Here is a 22,733-nt window from a genome sequence, read left to right as displayed (position 1 = left end):
GTATTCTCCTTTAGGAAAATGATACTTATGAAATAAAGTCACTAAGTTACTCAAATTATAGTTAGTAAATTGATTTAAATCATCAGCCCTCTACCTTCCACCTCAAGAATGAAATGAAACAATGCTCAGTACAAAATTTTAAATATTTAGTGTAAGATAATCTTACCTTTACAATTTGGAAAGACAGATATGCTATAAATATAATTTGTGTGACCATAAAATACTTCAAGACACTCGCCAGTGATTTGCCACCTTCTAATACTAGCATCATTTGCACAGGAGAGAAATTCTGTTTCACTCAAAATTGCCAAGCCTCTTACACAGTCCTCATGCCCTGTATTAAAAACAAAAACAAAAACATATATATATATATATGTCAATAAAAATGGATAATTTGGTTGATGGTGCTGTGTTTTACTGACATTATAAAACATACCAGTGAATATTAAAAACTGATTTCCAAATTAGGATTAATATTTACAAAGCACTGAGAAAAGTAGAAAAATTAAGATTATAAAAAGATTTCAATTATTTAAGAGTTTAAAATTTTCACCACAGAAAAGTATACTTTTTTAAAATATGGAATAGGTTGAGAGAGATTAATTCATTTAAAACCACACAACTAGTGGCTGAGCTAAACAGGAATTCAAGTTTCCTGCCTCTTAATCCTACCTCTTCTGATTCAAATAGTAACCTCTCCTACCCCTTTGATTCAACCAAAACATAAAGTCAAACACTGCTGCTTTATCAAGAGAAGTATCTCACAATTCATATAAATGCAGGCATTAAAATGATAGAATAAAAACTAATGATTTTTGTTTCTTTAAAAAAAGGCAAGAATTTACAGAATACACTTATTGCATTATGTTCTTAATTGTTTAACTGGAGATGTGTATGTGTATATATATATATATATTCCACTTATCAAATATGTACATATATGTTTCCATTCATCAAAGGGTACTAAATGTTTTCAAAAACTTGATAGAATTAAATTTCCTTCGATATTAGTTGAGAAGCTGTAGAAGATGTCACTACAATTTTTTTTTTAAAGGACCAAACATTATCAGAAGCTTGTGATCTAGTAAAGCAGATCAGCAGTCAAAACCTTTCCCATGCTCAGTATTTACCGATTTGGATTAGCTATCACGGAGTGATAAAAACTTGACACATACGTTATATGTATGGAAGCAGAGAGAGATATTTAGTTATAACTCATAAATTTTCCATCTACAGATAGTTTTATCTTTACAAAAAGACTTGCAATATTATCCAGGGTGTTGATCAACTTTTAAGGAGTAAATAAAAGCAAGGAAAAACAAGCAAACAAACAAATCACACCAAAAATGTAAGTGCCCCACAAATAAAACATCAATACTAATACTAGCTAGCAGATACCTCAGTGTAGGACACATTTAATAATTTTAGTATGTTTAATAATATATTAAGTAATATTTAATAGGTGAGGTTTTAAAAGACTACCCACCTGAAACCACAACATACACAAAGCCTAAAATTTGTTATTATTAAACAATGTACTTCAATTTTAATAAAAGCACTAATGATGGTTTCCTCCACATCTGAAGACAACACTACTGATCCACCCTCAATAAGACTTACACTTGAAGTTTCAGGCTGAACTTGCTTAAATGACAACCAAAACGTAATTGAGCACTGAAAGTTATATACATAAAAAACACAGCAGCACATACACACATTATAGTCTATCAAGTAGCTATTTATTGGTCTACCTCTAGTTGTTTTATGAGAGGTCTCCTTATAGCTTTTTAAAAAGTATTCAATATTAACTGTCAGAAAGTTCACATTCACTCAAATTAAAGAGCTCAAATATACTGATGTTTTCCACTTTAAACCTTCTAAACTTCGGAGAAAAAAATCATCTGAGCAAACATGAAGGAATAAGATTATAAAAGTTGTCTACTCTGATATTACCAGAAAAAGTCCTCTCACATCTTCCAGCCTTCCACAGTTTAATAGTCTTGTCTGCTGATCCAGTTAACATTAAGCCTTGTTCAGGTAAGATCTTTACTGCCCACACTGCAGCTGTATGACCCTGTGAGTAAAATGTATGAAGTTAAGTTGCCACAGAATCATCACATTTAATGATTTTCTAGAATATTCACACAGAACTACTCTACCTGTAAGGTCATCATGCATTTGTCATTCAGCCAGACTTTAGCAGTAGTGTCCCATGAGCCACTAAGTAATGTCCCAAATTTTCCAGATGAAAGACTACACACTAAAGGGAAAAAAAGGCATTAAATTAATGCATTTTCATAGAGAAATATGCTGAACCGTGTTAGTTATTAAAACATTGCAATTTTAAAAACACTTTATGAAGTGACGGTATTAGCTAATTAAGGCTAAACTCAGTGGAAATAGAGAAGAGTGCAGAGGTCAAGAGCAAGCACAACTCTGGTGCCAGACTGCCTGGGTTCAAGTCCCAGCTACACCACTTATAAGCTGTCCGACCACAGGGATATTATTTAACATCACATTCCTTGTCTGCAAAATGAGGGCACAGGATTAAGTGGGTTGCACAATTTCTTCCAGTTCTAAGAAACTACATTGGAAGGTTATGCAAATAATTTTGAAATGCTGGTTATATACATATTTAGGTCACCTTAGTTAAAATGACAAGAAAACTGGAACTAAGCTAATGTTTAACAGTAATGGAATAGTTAATTAAATATCATATTATTTTGATGTAAAACTATACACGCTAAAAATTATAAATATGAAAAATTATCTAAAAACATGGAAACAAAAAAGACAGAGTTCTGATTAAAAATGGAAGATTGTTCACAGTAATGCTATAAATGGCATTAATCTACAAGGACAAAGAAAACAGAAAACAACTGACTTCGCAAAATGGAGAAGGTTACAAGTCAAATACCCACAGAAAGAGATTAGACGCAGAGTAACTGGCCCCACAAAACTATGAGACTTAGTATCCAGCCACTCAGTTCCATGGAGGATGAGGCTAATCAAAAGATCTGAAAAATGAGAACAGTGATTCAAAGTCTATGCACAACACAATGAAACACTAGACCTCTTTTCTGCCTACAATGTCAGGAAAATACATCCTCGTCTACTGCAGGAAGGAGACTGGAGGCTTATTCTCTGGAGGAACTCAAGCAGAATTTCCAGATTCAGGCCACCAGGCATAATAAAGGGCTGGAATAAGCAGCCTTAAGAAATACAAGGGGAATAAGTGAATAGTCTCCATCCTGAAATGTGGTACCTATAGCTCCCGGCTCCCACAATACCAGCAGCCAGGCATCTATCCCACCCTACCTCGGTAAGAGGCAGGAGAATTCCTTTCCAGGGGACTGAATAATGGTAAAGAACTCCAGATGTAGACATTTGAGAGGGTTTCCCATTTAAAAGTCAGACTATCATATCTAATGAAGCCCGCCAATCACCAAGCTCTATTTACACAAGCTAAAAAATTTTCAATCAATTTCTGTGTATCTTGTTCTTAAATATGAGCAGCTAATCTAATACCAAGAATCATTTAATAAAAATCTCAACGATGAAAGAGAAAAAACAAAAAACAAAAATGAAGGATTCATAAGAAATCCAATTTCAGGAAGCAGGAAAAAAAATCTTCAATATAAAATTATTTGTAAACAGATATTATATAAAAAAGGACTAATGAGAAAACAAGAAAATTAAGGTTAAAAACAGAAGACCCAAACCAAAATAATAAAATTATAATAATAGGGGGAAAAAAGACTCCTGAGAATTAGACCCAAAAGGCAAAGACATGAAAAACAGGAAGGTTAAGAAAGTTAGAAATTTTTCAAAATGTTTGACATCTAACTAGTAGGGATTCTGGAAAGAGATAACTGGGGAGGTGGGGTGGGAGATGGGGCAGAGAACACAGAAATAGTACAAAAAAGATTCTAAAAAGTGAAGAACATGATATCCAGACCGAATGAACCCACAAAAGTATCTAATGAAAGGTACTTTGAGAAACAGAGACAGAGACGCATTGTGAAATTTTATCACTTCCCATTAGAAATACAGAAGATCCCAAAAGTTTGGGAGGGGACCAGAAGAGTGTCCCATAGGAAACATGGGAAATCAAAACAGCATCAAACTTCTAAGTTAACACCATATGCTGAAAGACAACAGAGCAATGCCTTCAAAACTCTGAGGTTAAACTGTTTTAACACAGGATTCTAAATCTAGCCAAATTAATAATCAAAGATAACACTAAAATAAGGCCATTTTCTAACATGCAAATAAAAACTATATTTAACCGCCATGTCACAGCTTTCTTAGGAAGCTGCAATAGCTGCATAATACTAAAACGAAAGAGTAAGTTAAGAACGACAAAAATATGGGATCTAGGAAATAGGAAAATCCAGGGATGGCATTCGTCCAGAAGTACCAATACAACAGCAGGCTAGAAGGTTGCATGAGGGAAGTTTCCAGAAAACACATGGAACATATACATATTTTAATGTGTGTGGTAGCCATTAGTGATATTCATCAAATATTTTCTACTCTTCACCTTCTAAGCAAATGGTAAAACTGAATTTCCCCAGTTCCTTTGGCTTTAGGCATGCCACATGACTTATTGTGGCACTGAAAAATGAGCAGAAATAATGTTACTTCCAGGTGGAAGCTTTAAGGACAGGTGCACAATTAAGCCATGTTCCCTCCCCACTGCTCCAATGTCTGTGAAAGCACACACTGTCATGAAACTTCTGTCATTGGGATCCCTAAGTGATCACCACAAGCAGAGCGCCCTGTTGCACAGGATCTGTAAGAAGCAAACCAAACTTTCTGTGTTAAGCCACTGTGATTCTGGAGTTGTCTGTTACCACAATATCACCTAGCCTACTTGACTGATTCAGAAATCAGTAGCAAAAGTGAGGCACTGCTGAAGCAAAAAAAAAAAAAAGCTGAAAATATATATGGCATTGGCTTAGCAGGTAGGTAATGAGGAGGCTGTCTGTCATCACAGAAGACTGGGATCCTTATTACATAGTAAGGAGTATTTGGTAAAGCTGTTACCAGCAGTAACTCAGGACCTGATAAACTTGTAGTCTAATGAAAGAGGTTGGAAAATGGGACTTCATTGAGAGGTATCACTTACTATTGGCTTCATCTGGCTAGGTATAAAAGAATGAAGTAAGATCAAGAAGAACTGGCTGGTACCCAAGTAGGAATGAAAAGTCCAGAAACTTAGGGACTTGTAGGGATGGAATAGCCCCTTCAGCACCAAAGGACAACCAAAACCCAGCCATGCAACAGGAACAAATGGCCATCCATTGTGCACAATGCCAAAACTTCCAGATGGATTTAAACTATTTTCAAAGCAAAGAAAATTAAGATTGTTGCCATGAAAATCAGTATTTTCAATTGGGAAAATAGCTCAGGGAAAAGAACCTAGGAATTCAGCTTTCCAACTGAAGTCTGACAGACTCGAGGTTTTAGTAGTTAAATTTGGAGAGGCAAGTAGGTAAAGGAGGAGGACAGGAAGAAATACAGCAAATCTGCACTGCAGTTGACTGCTGACAGAGATCTGACTGGAAATCAAATAGGTTAAGAAACATAACAAGTTTTTAAGAGAGTTATACTGCCAAAAACTAAAAAAGTCTTTGCTGTTCAAGACTTAAAATGAACTTGTACACTCAACTCCCATATTCCCATAGGCAGAAAGCAAGTTGAGAAAGGTGTTTAGTCCCCAAGGAGGGCATACACTTCAATGTGACCAAGAAGAATAACGGAAAAGCAAGAGATTCCCAGAGGGCTAAAGGAGAGCCATGAAGAACAGATTGGGGAACCCCTTTTGGAAACCAGAGGAAACTGATCACAAAAATCAACCAGTCTCAGAGCAGGGGGAGTCCCTGAAACAGCCACCTATCTGGATTTCAGATGACTATAGGTTAGAAACTGCTGTCTTTCATTGCTCCCTTTTCTGAACAAGACTGCTTACTCTGTCTTATTACCCTTAATGTTTCATAATTGTATACTGAGTGAATGATTGACAGATAACTCATGTTTTTAGCCCACAGATCTCTGAATTTTAGCAGAACTGTATCTGGACCTGATGTAGAAACACCTGAGCATCACTTCCCTGATGTTTAGAGTACTATGTATCACCCAGAGATTCTTAATTTTGAACTCAATGCTGTAACTGGAGGGGACTTTTGGCCTGTCTGACATTGAGAGAGGACTGGGTATATGATAAGCCTAATTTATAAAGGGCTTTAAAAGTGGCCAATAATGCCCACATTCTATGGGCAAGAGCTTTTAATATAGTTCTCAGGAAAAAAATGCAAAGGCCCCTTCCATATATGAAAAGATGCCCCCCTCCATAATGAGATGCAAACTGCCCCATACTAAAATATCACTTTCACTTATCATTTTGGCAACAATCTAAAAATCTGAAAACATACTTTGATAAGGGAAATAGGGACTCATATACTGCTGCTGGAAATGCAAAAAAAGTAACAACACCTAATGAGGGGATTTGGCAATAACTAACAAAATTACATATGCATTTACCCTTCGATCCAGAAATGGATATCATACCTAAGTTACACTCACAAAAGAACAAAATGACATATGCATAAAGCCATTTATTAAAGCACTATCTGTGCTACAAAAAGACTGGATGTCCATCAATAGGGGACTGGCTGAATAAGCTAGAATAACTATAGTACAGCTACACAAAGAATTACAAAGCCACTGTAAAAATGAGTGAAGTTTTCTTTACATGGCAACAAAGTACTCTCCCGGACAAGATTATCAAGCAAAAATAGCAAGGGCAGAAAATGGCATGTAGTACATTACCTTCTATGTAAGAAAGGGGCAATATAAATATACATACATATTTGCTAATATTTTTTTTGAGAAAGAACAGTTAATAAAAAATTAGTTATTTAAAAGGAAAGGATGGTACAAGAAAGCAATACTGACAGAATCTGTACCATGTTGAATAGTTTTTCTTTTGAAATTTTATGTTTTATATAATTACAAAGCAAAATTAAGTTAAAAAAAAATCCTGGTGAGCACCATTATAGCTCAAATTGAGGTTTCTAAATACCATTTCCTACTAAAAGAAAGACATAATGCTTCTTGGCAAAATAGCTGACTTCAAGTCTAGAACAAGAAATGCATGAAGTGAACCTAGAAACTTCTGCAGTACCAAAAGCAAGGAAGACTACGGAAGGTCTTATGAAGGCCACAGGAGCCAATTTAAAGAGGTTTCCAATGACCAAATATGGGACAATTTGAGATTCAAAAAAAAGAGATGTTAGGGAATCAATACATTCTGAAACCCAGTAAAAGAGGAGGGCAAGGGGGCAAAGCAAGCATTTCTCCTGTGTCCTCTGTATTAGGGTCTCACATGGTGGAAAGTTCTTCACAGAAAAAAATGCTGCCTATTAAATGCAGAAATAATGGTAGAGTTAGAGTATAATCATTTTGCAAATTTTAATGAAATACTCGATCTATGCAATGATCATCAATAGATGCTAAAGACTGTCAATATAAAAGGCCGATGGGTATTTTACAATAATAGATGAACCTTAACATCACAAAAAGAAATAGTATGTGCTTCCTGTTGTGCCACAGCAGAACGTACACAATGCCTACAGTATTCTCACCAAAAACTTGAATCTGAATCTGATCAAGCTTCTAGATCTAACTGATGGGTTCCAGGAAGAGGGGACTGAGGGACATGATAGAGGAAATGAGGCTTTAACCAGCAGGGTTCAGATTACAGGAAATTCTACAGGTAAAATAGGCTGGCTTCAAATAGAGAGGGAGTAAAAAAGGAAAGAAACCAACAGATTGAAAGACACGTGGACCTTGTTTGAGTCACAATTCAAACAAACTGTAAAAAAACATTTCTGAGACAATAGGCTAAATTTGAACATTCACAGGGTATCTGGTAGTAAGACATTAGGTTTTACTTTGTTTTGTTTGAAGTGTGATAATGATATTATTTTAAAAAAGAGAGAACCCTCATCATTTTGAGGGGTCAGCAAACTATGGCCTATGGGCCACTTGTTTTTGTACAGTGTACAAACTGAGAATGGTTTTTATACTTTTTAAGTGGTTGAGAGAAAAAACATGTGAAAACTATATGACATTCTAATTTCAGTGTCCACAAATAAAGGTGTAGTGAAACACAGACATGCTCGCTCATTTATTTATCATCAAGGCTGTTTTTGCACACAACAGCAGAGCTGAGCAGCTGTGAAAGTGACCATATGGCCTGCAAAGCCTAAAATATTTACTATCAGGCCCTTTACAGAAAAAGCTTGCCAAACCCTATTTTAGAACTACAAACTGAGGCATTTATAAATGAAATACTGCACTGGAAATTTCCTTTAAAATAATGTTGTGAAAGAGGGGAAAAGATGAAACAAGATAGTCTATGTGTGGATAATCCTTGAAGATATATAAATACACCAGTGAAAGAAATCACTACATTATTCTCTCCTATATGTTTTATTTATTTTTTTATTATTACCTTTTAATTGGAGGCACTAGGGATTGAACCCAGGACCTTCTACATACCAAGCATGCACTCTACCACTGAGCTATACCCATTCTTCTATATATTTTATATATAACTTATTATAAAATACTGTATCTCTACTTTCATATATATATATGAAGACTTCCTTCATAAAGTTTTAAAAAACTGTATCACTCTGCATTTAATATTTCCCACATGTACATATAAAACATTTTACAAACTCCTTAGAGGAATTAAATTTAGAGTGTTTGTGAGCCATACTATTTGTTTACAGATGTCCCAAACAATTCCAGATACATTTAAAAAAGTAGTACACATACTGTATTGATTAAAGATATCATCTTATAACAAAGAGCCCTTAAGCAAAACACAAATCAAGAAATATCAGAGAATCAGAAATATACACAAGTCACAGAAAACACTATCCAAAAGTATTAAATGATACCAAAGCCTTAAACACATTCCTTCTGGGTCTTCAATTTGCTGCACACAGACATAACAGCCAAAAGATAAAGAAACACTTCTCAGTTTTCCTGAGTAAATGAATTTCTTGCAAAAAAAAACCCCTGAAAAACCAAAATTACAAAGAGCATAAAAGAATAGTCTACTTTTTATTTTTTTATAACTGAGCACTTAACTTTTTACATAAATAAGCATGTCAGTCTTTACCGATGACAGTAAGTCTGTAACAGAGAATTTACAAAACAATGATGCACCAAAAGGTTTTCACTAACAAGCCATAGCTACAGGTGAAACAAACATAATAAAAACTAGGGAAAATGAGTATGAGAAGTTTATCTTCAAAAGGATAAAACTTATTCAAAAAGAAAAACACCAAAGCGTTATACTCACCAGTATTTTTGTGACCTTTTAGTACATAAAGTGGTGCTGGACTCTCCAGAGAGAAAATGCAAATATTGTGGTCATTCCCTCCAGTGGCAATTAGTCCATGAGGGTATATGTCACTTGAAGGTATAATGCACACACAAGAGACAAAATTGGAGTGTCCACTCATACAGTGCATTTCTGTAAAGCCCCTGTTAGGACTGGAAAGACACGGTAATTAATTAGATATATATTTGTCCTCTGACTTAGCCTAGGACATAAGTTGTCAAAGTACTCATTTTCTTTTAGTGTCTAGGCTGAACATCAGAGTACATACTATTTTATGAATCTACCATTTTAAATTAAATATTTAATTATGTTAAATATCTAATTTATATTAGCTACTACAGAGGTTTACATCAGATTAGGAGAAGCTTAATTAGTGTTTCACTGCAAATTAACAGAAAGAACAAGGAAGGAAAGGGAGGGAAACAAATATCCTAAGTGGCTTTTTCTCATCCTCCATCTTCATTTCTACTTACTAGTGATTGTAAAGAATTCTATTCCTGACTCAAGCTAAATAAAGGAGTTTGCAGTCTAGTCGAAGGAGATAAGACAAGTGCATGTAAAGACAGAAGACTCCTGAATAAAGACTGCACACATACTCATCTATAGTCATGCCCTCCCAAACACCACTATAACAATATATGGTGGGCTTTTATAAAATGTGCTTTTAAAAATCATTTTATCGATAAGCCTAAAGAAATTTAAAATATAGGGCATGTTTTAAAATTTATATTGTATAAACCACTAAATCTACCTGTAAGTGTCCCTTCGCTCTTTCCAGTATAGATGTCTGTGTGTATCTTCTATAGTGGTCTGTGAAGCTCCTAATTTCAGAAATCTAGATCAAGTTCTTCTTTCTATCTTCCCAACTTCCTAGCACAATGTACTATGTGGTAATCATTAAATATTTCTTGAATCAGTGAAAAAATATTTAAAGCATCAGAGAAAAAAAAAAAAAAAAGCAGCTAGACACCCTAGCCAGACAACTGCCCCTCCTGCAGCCAGCCAGTCTAAAGCTCTTTCTTTAGAAAAGGTGAAAGTCTTTGACTCGGGCAGGGGGCACAAGGCATAATTAAGCCTCAGAGTATGAGGAATATGTACATTCATAATGGAGCCCAAGACCACCAAAGACAAAACTTCAAGTCCAGGCAGTCATCCTCTAGGAAACAGATCATCCCCAATGAAATGGTCCAGCCAAATAACCCTACATACAGTGAAGCTCACAGCCAGCAAGCTCCACCCATACACACAGATCTTTCCCAGTTTTTTGGTTCTTCACCCTTAATACTAAGCACAGAATAAAAATTACCAGACATTTAGGGAAATATAGTGACCAAAACAAATAGGGAGTGAAGAAACAGACCACTAAAGAGAAAATAAACTAAAGAAAAAAAAATCATTACCATCCTTAGAGATATTAGATACTTCAACCATGAAACAAAAACATAATTTCACAAAAAGTCAAGGCAATTTCTGAGAAACTATAGCTGACAGAAAGAAAGAAATACAGAGAGAGAAACAAAAAAGAAATTTAGAAACAAGTTCAATATATGAAATAATGTTTCAGAATAGACAAAGAAAATACAGAGGAAGAAACCAAAGAATTAAAAAAAAGTCCCAGAACTATAGATATGAGTTTTCACACTAAAAGGGCCCACTAATAGCCTTGAACAATGAATGAGAAAAAAATCATAGGTCAAGAATCAGAATGGCTTCAGACTTTTAAACCATAACACTAGAGGCTAGAATAAAATGGAGGAATGGCTTCAAAATTCTGAAGAAAAATTATTTGGAAATTACAATACCATAAACATTTGAATTATTATTCAAGTAGCAAGGCAGACTAAAATCATTTTCCAACTTGCAAGGTCTTAATACATTTATTATCACTGCACTGTATTTCAGGAAGCTCCTGGAAGATGTGCTCCAATAAGGTGTCAAGGAAGAAAATCAAGAAGGAGAAAGTTAAAGATGTTGATAACAGAAATCCAACACAAGAGGTCCAAAAGAAAGGATTCTTGAAATGACAGAGAAGGGAGATCCCAGGATTAGTTGTGTATCAGAGGCTGACAGACCAGGTCAGAAAGTTTCATTGTCAGGAAGATAAAACTGTAAAATAACCAAAGTGTCTAGAGGTCTTGAGAGGAGATCTAGAGAACTATTAAACAACATAAAGTTGAATTAGTGATAAATACATAGGAAATTAAGTAAATGAAAACCAAAAACAAGACAGTTATTAGCTACAGGGAGATCATAAAACCATCGAGGAAAAGTTACCATGGTTTATTCCACAGCTCAGGTGTAGACAGACTCTGTACAGCCACAAAATACTAATTTAGTCTGAATTAAATTGAACTATATTAGAAGGCTCAGGGCACAGAAAAGATGCTTATGTGATGGGGCTGGTAGAGGGGAGAAAACAGTTAAATTTTCATATTCTATAAGAACTAATAGAAAACGCTAAAATAGAAAACGAAATTTTAAATGAAAAAGAGCAGTACAGTAGTTTATACACAGATATGGAAGCAAAATTCAAGAATAAGCAGTTAAGAGATGAAAATTTCACCTCCAAGAAAGGGAAATAGTGGGTTGGAGGGTAGAAAGGGACCAGCTCTGATTTCTTAACAAACTCCACACAACTATTTGACTACAGGCCCAAAGTGCCAAGTGTCTATATGAGGGAGAAGCCACTTCAGCCTTGGCATGGTCACGGAAGACTTGATGCACAATGTTAAACATGAAGTTCTGTCTTTCAAATATGGGGAGTTTTCCAAAGGCAAAGCAATTGTTGGTGACAGACTTGGGAAACCCAATTTACTGCGAGGAAGGCTTCTAGAGGCCTGAAGCAGTCTGCAACAATGACATGTTGACTGATTCGGTTTAATGTACAACCAAAAAATAACATCTCCATTCTGAAGGGCCTTCAGAAGGCCGAGAGACTTTCTGGGTTTTCAATGCGCTCTTGTGAAAGATGACGTATCTGGTTTAGTCCACCCAAGAATAGAACTATTTTGCTTCTTTGAAGCTAAATTAAATTCCCCCATCATTCCCTGTCTATCCTTACATTACCCAGATCCAGAAACCTATCAACAATGGACAGGAGAAAACAAAAATGTTTACTACTTGGCTCCAAACATTTTATAGCACTTCATTAGCTTTATTAATATACCATGAAATAAATAGAAATTGTCAGGATGTGAGCCTTGAGGACACTTTTTATAGTGCTAAAGGTACTACTGAGACACCAGTTAGAATGTCAAAGAATGGCTCTGAGATGCTCTAGCCAAAGCGGTTGGAAATGAGAGGTAAAACAGCCTAACCTCACCAATCACCCACTATCAAGCACTGTGCCTAGTACAATGCAGGCTCTCAATCTCTAGTGTTAGTTGAATACCACAGGAATTTTGAAAAACAAAATCAACAAACAATATGAGTTAAATGAAAAGAACCAATTTTGAAAGACAATCATTTCAGCTCAAAGTTCCTCAAGTTCCCATGATCGCAGATTTAAGCTCTTGTCAACTGAGCACAGTCCTACAAAACCTGTAATAGTTTAGGGATTTAACTATTAAAACAGGCATCCTTTTGCTGCTCCTTACTGCAATGTTTGTATCCTACTGGGCATGCGCTTCTAGTGAACTCAATTTTAAATGCAGAAGCTTAATCAGAAATTTGGATTCCAAGAAGTCATGTATCAGTGTTACCAAGTGGTTTCGAATATCACAGAATCCTAAGAGTTAGAAGAGAACTTTAGAGGTCATCTTATCCAACATAGGAGTTTACTCTACAGTATCCCTAGTTTAGTCTGTCATTGTCTTGGCTGTACTACTTGCTGCAAAAGCCTCTAAACAGAAGCTAGCAGAAACTTCTCAATAAATAAATCATGCTGCTCTTTGAAGTCTTCCACCTACTAACTCCTTTCCTCAGCCCTCTCCCCACTACATGATCTGGCTCCTGCCCTCACCTTACAGCTCATTCCTTCCTGCACACAAGGTCTTTCCTCTTTCTCAATCTAGGGCCTCTGTGTTTGTTCCTCCTCCTGCCTACAGTGCTCTTCCAATTCAACCCTCATTCCTTGCTCCCTTGACCAGCTCCATCTCGGTGTCATCTTAAAAACAACAACAACAACAACAAAAAACCCTTCCTCAGAGAGGCTTCCTTCTTTAACATCTCTCCACACAACTCTACATCTGTATTTGTTTTCTTTATAGCACACATGCTAATGTATAATTATCTGATTTTTCCATCCATCTTCCCTCCCAGGCTGTAGATAACATCTACAAACACAGGGAACTTGTCTGTCCTCTTATTCTTCTTAAGGGTCACAAACAAATAGGAGGCACTCAATAAACAGTTATCTTTGGAATTTATGTATGGTCACTCAAACTCTGAGTGAAACCTCTGATGGGAGACTTACCACGTAAAATAACTCACCTCAATTATTCTCTATCTGACCTGAATCTGTCTTCCAGGTCTTAAGTTTCCTGTTACAGCCAGCCCAATGAGGGCTGAACTCTTGAACATAATTTGGACTGGAACCTAACTTTCTGTTTCCTATTTTTTTTTTTTTAAGTCTCTGAAAATCTTCTGATGGCATTGGACTTTCTCTCCTCAAGAACACAGTACATCCCTACACAGCCATGAAACATTTGAGGGGTTTCGTTCCCTCCACCCAAGCCCATTACATACCCCAGACTAAAAAACTTACACTTGGACAACGTGGAGAGGAGCCAATGCAACTTTCTGCAATGCAATTTTTGATAATTAAGGTTCTCAAAAACTAAATTTGTGGGAAGATTATACAGCAAATTCTAGGGGAAGAACAGGAGTTACTTAAACTTCATCCCAGATGCTTGCACTGCACACTGCCTCATTTGGGAGGGTGCACCTGGCATCAAAAATTTTTCAAATCGAAAAGAAATATGGGAACTCATCGCCCCACAACTGAAGCCACAATATGTAAGAGGTTCGCCCAAGGTCATCGACCCGTTAGCCGACGGGAGGGAAGGCCGGGAAGAGGGAGAAGGCAGGATAGGGCAGGGAAGGGTCTAGGGCAGGGAAGGGTCATTCTCTTCCGAAGCGCGTTAGGAAACTTACAGCACAGCCGGGTGACAGCGGGACTCCCAACACTCACCTGTCCGGGACCCAGAGGCGGGTGGTACGGTCTCGGGACACGGACACAAAGGCCCCCGGTGGGTAGAAGCAGCTTACCAGGCCCCGCACGTCCAGCTCGTGGCCCGGGAGCGAGCAGCTCAGCCGGTACCTGGTGGCGCCACTCGCCATGGCCCTGGTCTTCCGGGGCCCAGGACCCGGGCACTGCGCAAGATCTGTCCGCAGAGAACGCTGGGCGTACGGCGGGAGAGGGCCTGTAGGTGAGGGGCGCCGGGACCGGAAGATCCGGAGGGCCGGTGCGGAAGGGCGGCGGGGAAGGGGCGAGACAAGCGGGCCGAGTGACACAGCAACCCTGACATGCACACCGGAATTTATCATCGGCCTCAGCCCGCCATGACGCAGAGCGTGTGCGTCCAGACTGCTGAGGCCGACGCGGAGCGAAGGCTCGCTTCTCTCCTGTGCACTGGACCGCTGGTCAAGGAACAGATGTCTGCCCCTCTGCCTGGACGCACGAATACGGTCCTTTCGGAGCCCGAGTCCTCTCCGAGCCCTAGCTGAGCTGTTTATCGTGATACCGGAAGTGGGCCAGGACTACAAATCCCACAATGCCACGCGCCAGTAGGCGTGAGCCGAGGGGCGCCGAATCCGGGTATTTTAAATCTGGGTCCGCGGGGCAGCGCGGGCGGCTGTGGTAGAGAAAGGTTGCGTCGCGTGTTCTGTTGGAGCGGCCCTACCCAGATTTCCCCAGACCTTCTCGTATAGTCTCCTGAGATTTTTTTTTTTAAACAAGCTAAACGTTGTTTTTTATTTAAAACGAGAGAGCTTGGGGCCAAAATGGAAACAATCGCTTGAATTCTATGAACACTAAACTGAATTCTTGGTACTTAAAAAATAATAATATTGTATTTGTTAACGCAGAGATTTCTCTCAAATTGTCACTACTCAATACAAATGGTAAATGCTGGGTCCCCCATCCCGTGTGTCTAAAGACACTGAGGGAGAAATCGGTGTTAGCGTCTCTGTGAGACAATGTATGGAATAATTGGACAGTTAAGAGGTTGTAGGAGAGGAAATATCTTATTCCCCCTACTCCTCTAGCTTTTCTGCTGGAGCTCTCTAGCAAAAGATTAACAAGATAAAGACACGTTTTTAAAATGTTTATCTCATATACAAGGGAGAAATTCATAGAGCCATAAATCAAAGAGGTGGCCAGAGCTTGGGGTTATATAGTGACTTAACAACGGAACAATACGTTTTAACACAAGTGCGAAAGGAAAACGACTTTTTAAGTCTTCAGAGGCAGCAAATTACGGGCAGGCAAACTATATGAAACTTAACAGTAGATAAAGGCTAGCCAGTAAACTTTTTCCGTAGAGTACTCTGGCGCAATCTCTAAGCTGATTAAACAGGTCTAAAGTCTCTAGTGATTAACTCTTGTCCATCCTGGTTAAGAGGCAAGGCAGGACGCTTTTGAATTGTTTCAAGTGTCCTGCTTTTAGGCAAATAGGTGAACGGTAGAGAGTTTTGTTTTATCTTCTTTTCAATTGCCTTTAGCTCAAAATAATCCTTATAACAAAGTGACAAATTTTGAGGTGGTAAACTTTACCACCCTTCACTGCAGCTACCAAAAGGATAACAAATAATCACTGCAGATATGTTGGGCTCAAATAGAATAATTACAAAATAATGTTTTACAGACTTTGAGAACTCAGCCATATGAGATAGTATTTCATTTTGTATCTCTGATTTTCAACTACTTGAAGGCAGGCATACAAGAGAATAAATTTGGACATAAATAATGTATGCAAAAGGGAAATAATGTGAGAATGTTCGAAGTCCAATATGTATGTCATGATTCAAGCTATATAGGAAGAGTGGAAGAAAATAAACTTAAAGTTACTTTCATTAGGGAGGTTGGATTTGAGATGAAGTAGCTCTGATATATAATTTTAAACACTTGATTTTAAAATAATTCTAAGACCATTTTCCAGTTAATTCGGCCTTCCTCACAAACCTGAATCACAACTCTGAAAGGAAGCCTAAAGATATAAGGCTTTCAATGAAATGAGGAACACATAGTACCAGAATCGCATCAGTATTGCTTAATTTTGTATCGTGTATTTGTGCACTCCTAACAGAAAGGAAAAGTACTATTAATTGTAAGTAAAAAAGGCCGTATAATGCTTCCTATCACGGAAAAACCTCAAATAATTCGTATTAAAAAAAATCTGACGCATTTCACGTGAGGTTACACAGCTACAATAAAACTCGGTAGGAGTGAATTCAGGTCAAGCAAACAATCGTAGAGGTTATTCTGATTATAAAGAAAAACCAAGGTTTTTAAACAAAATGTTCTTCCATAACCAATTCTGTTTTCCCCTTCTTCTAGAAGATAACTGAAGTAGTAAGGAAAAAGTTAGTCCTCAAATCTCGCGAGATCACTTTACTCTCGCGACGCTGAGCTGAGGCCCACGATAGGCTAGTCAGGAGGCGGGACCTCACGCCGCCCCACCCCCGTTGCCGGGATACGCAACGGCGCTGGAGGTTAGGCCCTGAAAGCCGGGGAAAGCTGCGTGAGATCGGAGCATCGCGAGTGAGGTGACCCCTTCGCCGGCCTGACTGGTGGGCTCTGCTGTATTGGAGGCCACGGAAAGAAGTTTGAGTGCCCCTGAGCGGCGTGACTCCCTCCGCGCCCCTCAGCTGCGCGATCTCCCACCTTCCGCGCCCCTCGGCGGCGCGACCTCCCTCCCCCGCGCCCCTCCGGGGCGTGATATCCCACATTTCGCGCGCCTCAGCCGCGCGACCTCCCTCCTCCGCGCCCCTCAGCAGCACGATATCCCACCTTCCGCTCCCCTCAGCGATGTGGACTCCCTCCTTCCGCGCCCCTCAGCGGCGCCATCTCCCACCTTCCGCGCTCCTCAGCGGTGCGGCCTCCATCCTTCCCCGCCCCTCAGCGGCACGATCTCCCACCTTCCGCGCGCCTCAGCCGCGCGACCTCCCTCCTTCCCTGCCCCTCAGCGCCGGCAGTGAGAAATCCCGGGTTGCAGTTCTCCCTCCTTGCCTCCTCTACCGTCTGTCTTACCCTGGAGATGCTGATGCGCTCCAAATAAAATAAATCCACCTCTTAGTGGTTCTCGGCCCGTCGCCGGGCCCCAAGTCCCAATTCTAGTCCCGAAAATGTGGGGCGACACTCCTCAAGCAGTTCCCTCAGGAGACCTGCCAAGGAGAGACCAGAAGAAGGGATTCGAATGTCTCAAACAGAAAATTCATTGCAGGCTGAGGGATTTTACTCAAAATAATAGATTTCTGTCTGTTAGTCGTAGCGGAAGGGACTTAGCAACTTTCCACTAATTGATAAATGTTAAAATAGCTGGTTTAGGGGAGATCAGAATAGTAATAATTAGGAGTTACGTGCTTTATATAAAGTATCTGTAACCGTCACAAGAGCTCTGCAAGATAGAGCTCAGTGCCACACTTGTGTTTTACAGATGAGGAAACATCCAGAGGGATAACATGGCTGATAACTGTCACAGCTACGTTTGTATCCTCAGTCTTTATAGAACCTCTCTGGTGGTATGAATAACCCCAGAGATTGTGTGAATATTTGAGTAACTATCTCCGGAGTTAGTGGCATATTTGTTAGTAGGGCTGCTCCCTTTTATTTTACCCCGTGGGACCGATCTAATGCTAACTAAGCTTTTTCTACGATAGTAAAGCAGTGGCAAAAAGAAACCAGGTGGAATCTGTATACTACGTCGTTTTCTTAATGTTTCTTAATGTTCTCAGGAAAGCTACAGTAAGTGATTAATTATGCTGGAAACAATGGTTTATTGTTTAGCTTTCTTTGGGAGAAACTGGTTTGATAATAGACCTTGTTTGCCTTTCAAAAAGTCATTTCATGAAACTTCCCTTTCCATTTGAAATAGTAATAGTAATAATTCTATTACTTTGAAGAGTTCAAAGCACCAAATAGATGGAATTACGGAGCTAGTTGGATGGGAAGGTTGTAAGTTTGGTGTAAACATATTCAATATAAAGTGATAATGGGATATCTGAATAGAAATTCCCAGTATAGTTGAAAATTCAGAATTTGTGTCCAGTTTAAGGAACAGAACTGGAGACATTGATTTATGGGCCATCAGCCTAGTTAGAGTCATAAGAAAAAGGATGAAATGTTTTATGGCAATAAGGGAAACAGTCCAAGGACTGATCATGAATGATGCTAAGGAAAGCCAGAGAAGCACTGGGCATGGGCTATCGAAACTGAGAAACCATTTTAGTCAGGATATGATTTGTTTCTTTTTTAATAATTTAGTAGATTTTTGTAACTGGCAGTGCCTTCATGAGGGAGGAAATTCACAAGGTACAAAAGAGAACAAAAAGTTTTTACCTGGCACTGAGATAGATGCTGGGGATATAAAGATGAATAAGATTCTCCTTTCCCCTCAAAGGAGAGAAATAACTTTAGCAGATCATTTCAATTGGTGTGATAAATCCTGGGATGAAGGTATGTACATATGCATCATAGCATATAGGGCAGCTCTGTAAACTCAAGTTGAAGAAGATGAAAGTGGTTAAGGACTGGTTGTAGAAGGAATCCTAAAGATAACAGGCAAGATGTGTGTTCGGCGAGGGGATCAGTTAGGAGGCCAGTATAATAATCCACTTGAGTCCATGAGGGCCCTGAACAGTACTATAGGAGGGAAAGATACATGTTAAGTATTTAGAAATAAAATTGGTGGGACTATGTGATTTGCAGTGGAAAATTAAGGAGAGGGAGAAGTCGACAAAGTTTCTGATTTGGTAGAAGATGGTACCAAGAGGAGGAGCAAGTTTCAGGGAGATGACAGTGAGTTTACATTTACATTTATTTATTTTGAAATATTGGTGGTATATCAAAGTGGAAATGTCAAGTAATTATTTGGATATAAACACCTCCCTCAGACTGAGTGTGAGAGGTCAGGGTTGGAGATAAGGTGTTACGAGTCATCAGCTTGTTAAAACCCTGAGTGTAGATGAGATGGCACAATGAGAACTTAAGGAGGAAAAAGAAAAATAGACTGTGGATGAAATCTTGAGAAATGCTGCTAGTAAGGGCAGATAGAATAAGATGAAGAAGACTGAAAAAGGAGAAACAGAAGAGGGGGAGTGTCATGGAGATGGTTTCATGTAAGAGTGAACACTAGTAACAGAGATGACATTTACATCCTTAGCTGCATTGGCAGGAGCCTTTTGAATGGATTAGTAGGAATCCAGGAGATAGTGGAAATGGAAAAAGTAGAAAATAATGGATATGAGCTATACTTTAGAGTTTGGCTGCATAGAAAAAGGATATATGGAATATATATATATATTCTTTTTATATGCATGATCAAGAAATTAGGGTTTTTAAAAAATTACTCATTTTATTAATTTGGGGGGGTAATTAGGTTTATTTATTTATTTACTTTCAGAGGAGGTAATGGGGATTGAACCCAGGACCTTGTACATTCTAAGCATGAACTATACCCTCCCCACTAAGAAATTAGGTTTTAAGTTTAGGTTCAAGGATCAAGCAATTAGTTTTTAAGGTTAAGAAAGAATGGAACATGTTAACAAACAGAGAGGAGAAAGTTTAAAGACATGTAAGAGCTGGATAATACCACAAGGAAATTGGGGTAGGGATGGGGGAGAAGGACGTAGGCAAGGATAGGAAAGCTAATGTCCCAGAGGAGTTGGGATCAAGAGGATAAATTAGAGACTGATCTTGAATGAGAGAAGAGATGGCTATTGAGATTGGAGGAGGGTGGGTACAAGTTAAATTTGTGTACTTCAAATGTAGTGGATTTCATGTCTTAGTTTTCTCAGAAAATTGAGTCATCTGCAGAGAGTGGCAGGAACCAGAGTTTAGGTGGGTAAGTGGGTAAGAGCTGGAATCATCAAGGACAGAGTAGCTTATCAAGAATAAATAAATTAATTTTTGAGATGAGGGTCCACCTAAGTTTGGTGACTCTGACCTTGCAGTTCTTCAGTCTGCACAGTTGTGGAATTTTCATCAGCAATGTTCAGCAGTTCAGGATGGATGTAGAAAAAGATTTCTGATTGTGCCAGATGGGTTGAAAAAGAGTTTGAGGATGCAGATTAGTTGTTAGTGCTCATGAGACAGTAGTTTTGTGTTGAGAAGGAAAAGAGTCCTTGAAACTGACCTCGGCAAGTTCATTAATAGTTTTTAGGGTGTGGGTTCCAATGGACATTTCAGTGTTCATTTTGAATTCCCAGCAGAAAATGGCATGGCTGACCATTCCTGCCTTCTCTTGAATGTGTCAGAGATGACACACATTCTCCTGGTTTTTCTGTTTGTGTTCTGTGTCTTCATTTTCAATTTCTTGTACTAGTTACCCCTCTTCTGTGCAATCTGTATGTATTGACATTACTCAGCCCAGAATCTTGGGCCCTCTTTTTCTCTCTTCTCATTCTCTCTCTAGTTCAGTATCTTTAAAACTCTTTTGAACGTGACAATACATTATAGACCAGTACACCTAGATGTGTAAATTTATATAAATATAACTGAAACAAAAATTGAGTGACACAATACCCTTCCTATTTGCAGTGAGCTTTCTTCTGTTTTTATTTCATATATAAAGCATATTGCTTATAACCTGCTAAATTGTTTTCATAAGCCATAATAGGTTATGACCCATAATTTTTAAAATGTTATTTTAAATTATCAGCTAAAACTTTAAATAATATTATATTCTGATGAATAAAAGGGGGCTTTAATCTGGGAGAGAATGAGTGAATAAAGGAAGTGGCTTAAGGGGAAGTGCAGTGAGAACAAAGGTGAGAAAAGTGTAGGAGAGATTAAGGCCAGAGAATAAAGTATTTCAATTAATATTTTTGAGATAAAGCAATTCTAGATGATGAAAAGCCCCAGATCTGGCCACGGCTATGAATGATGGAAATGGAGTTGAAATGACTACTGAAATTTAGGTCAGGCAACTGTGAATCTAGAATGTTGCATATTGAATCCAGTACCCATATGTTGGTGATACTGGAATAGAGAGACTGTGAACATGATATAAAGGACTCCAGCAAACATGGGGGAGAGATTAGGAGGTCCCTAGATAAAAGCAACCAGGAAAGATCCAAAGCAGTATAGTTGATTATTTGTACCTCAAGGGAAAGGAATCCTGTATTTTTTAAAAGATTTGAAAGAAGAATGTTTTGAGAGTGACATTGGGGAGCAAGGAAAGTGCTGTTTCTCTCCAGCAGAGAAAACTACTACAGTACGGGATGAGAGCCCAGGAGAGAGATAACTAGAGGGGCTTGCATTTTGATAAGATAATAGGGAAATGAGGAAGGCATGTTGTAATAAATGATTTCATGGTTCTAAATGGAGCATTAATGTCAAATTTGAACAAAATTAAAACAGGCTTAACTTTACGTAGTGGTACCTGGAATGGCAATTTACAAGAAAAGTCACTGTGGATTAAATGTTTAGAGGAAGGGTATGTGGTTCACTACTATCTTGCTATTGAACATATCAAAGGAGAATTGAAATATAACTTGTTTCCAAACAGTGGTTAAAGTGAGCAAACAATGGCCAGTAATCACAAACCTTCAGGAGCTCGCCCTGTTTCACGAGGTGGGATTGGGTTGACAGGAAGGCCTCCTTCTGGAATTAGACCCCCATCAGGAAATATTCGAATGGCAACTGGAGTAAGTTTAAACTGATTATTGAATTATTGTGCATATATCCTGGTAGAAGTTGGAAAGCCTGTCTATAATGAGAGATTGTTCTTTGTTTTTCTGTATTCTGTACGCATAATATTATATAAGTGTGTTTTTGGAAAACATCTAGAAATATAAATTTGGGAGAATGTTTGAAAGACACTGTTAAGAAAAGATGCCTGCCCATGCTGATATTCAAATTTATTCTAAAGCTATAATAATTTAACTGGTGTAGTGTATTGGTGCCAGAATCAAGTAAAATGGAATAGACCAGAAATGGAATCAGACATGTAAGAATTTAATTAATGATTAAGGTGGCATTTCAAATTAGTTGCAAAAGCATGGAGTGTTAAATAGTGCATTCAAATAATGTTAAAACATTTGTTTTAAAAAAGTAAATCCCTCCCTCACACAAAATTCTAGATATTTTAGAAATTTTAAATTTAAAGAATGAAACTATAAATGTATTAGAGAAAAATATAAGCAAGTA

General features: G+C 38.2%; 2 protein-coding genes across 8 annotated transcripts in view; one reads left to right on the top strand and one right to left on the bottom strand.

Annotated features, from left to right (window-relative positions):
* PLAA (phospholipase A2 activating protein) overlaps positions 1–15,127 on the bottom strand; it is a 33,363-nt gene extending 18,236 nt beyond the window's left edge. The window contains exons 1-5 of the mRNA XM_010957902.3: positions 14,556–15,127; positions 9,383–9,576; positions 2,160–2,260; positions 1,954–2,074; positions 167–334 (exon numbers count right to left, since the gene is read on the bottom strand). Coding sequence (XP_010956204.1) covers positions 167–334; positions 1,954–2,074; positions 2,160–2,260; positions 9,383–9,576; positions 14,556–14,911 — 940 coding nt within the window. The 5' untranslated portion in view covers positions 14,912–15,127. The remainder of the gene's footprint in view (positions 1–166; positions 335–1,953; positions 2,075–2,159; positions 2,261–9,382; positions 9,577–14,555) is intronic.
* Positions 15,128–17,011: 1,884 nt separating this feature from the next.
* The window catches only part of IFT74 (intraflagellar transport 74), a 65,988-nt gene continuing 60,266 nt past the window's right edge, over positions 17,012–22,733 (top strand). The window contains exons 1-2 of one of the 7 annotated variants that reach the window (XM_045518757.2): positions 17,012–17,155; positions 22,093–22,231. In XM_045518757.2, coding sequence (XP_045374713.1) covers positions 22,112–22,231 — 120 coding nt within the window. In that variant the 5' untranslated portion in view covers positions 17,012–17,155; positions 22,093–22,111. The other 6 variants (XM_045518756.2, XM_045518758.2, XM_045518755.2 and 3 more) reach the window with 6 other exon arrangements.

This window comes from Camelus bactrianus, chromosome 4 (assembly GCF_048773025.1).
Source record: "Camelus bactrianus isolate YW-2024 breed Bactrian camel chromosome 4, ASM4877302v1, whole genome shotgun sequence".
Taxonomy (NCBI): Eukaryota; Metazoa; Chordata; class Mammalia; order Artiodactyla; family Camelidae; genus Camelus; species Camelus bactrianus.
This window is presented reverse-complemented; position numbering and strand designations above follow the sequence as displayed.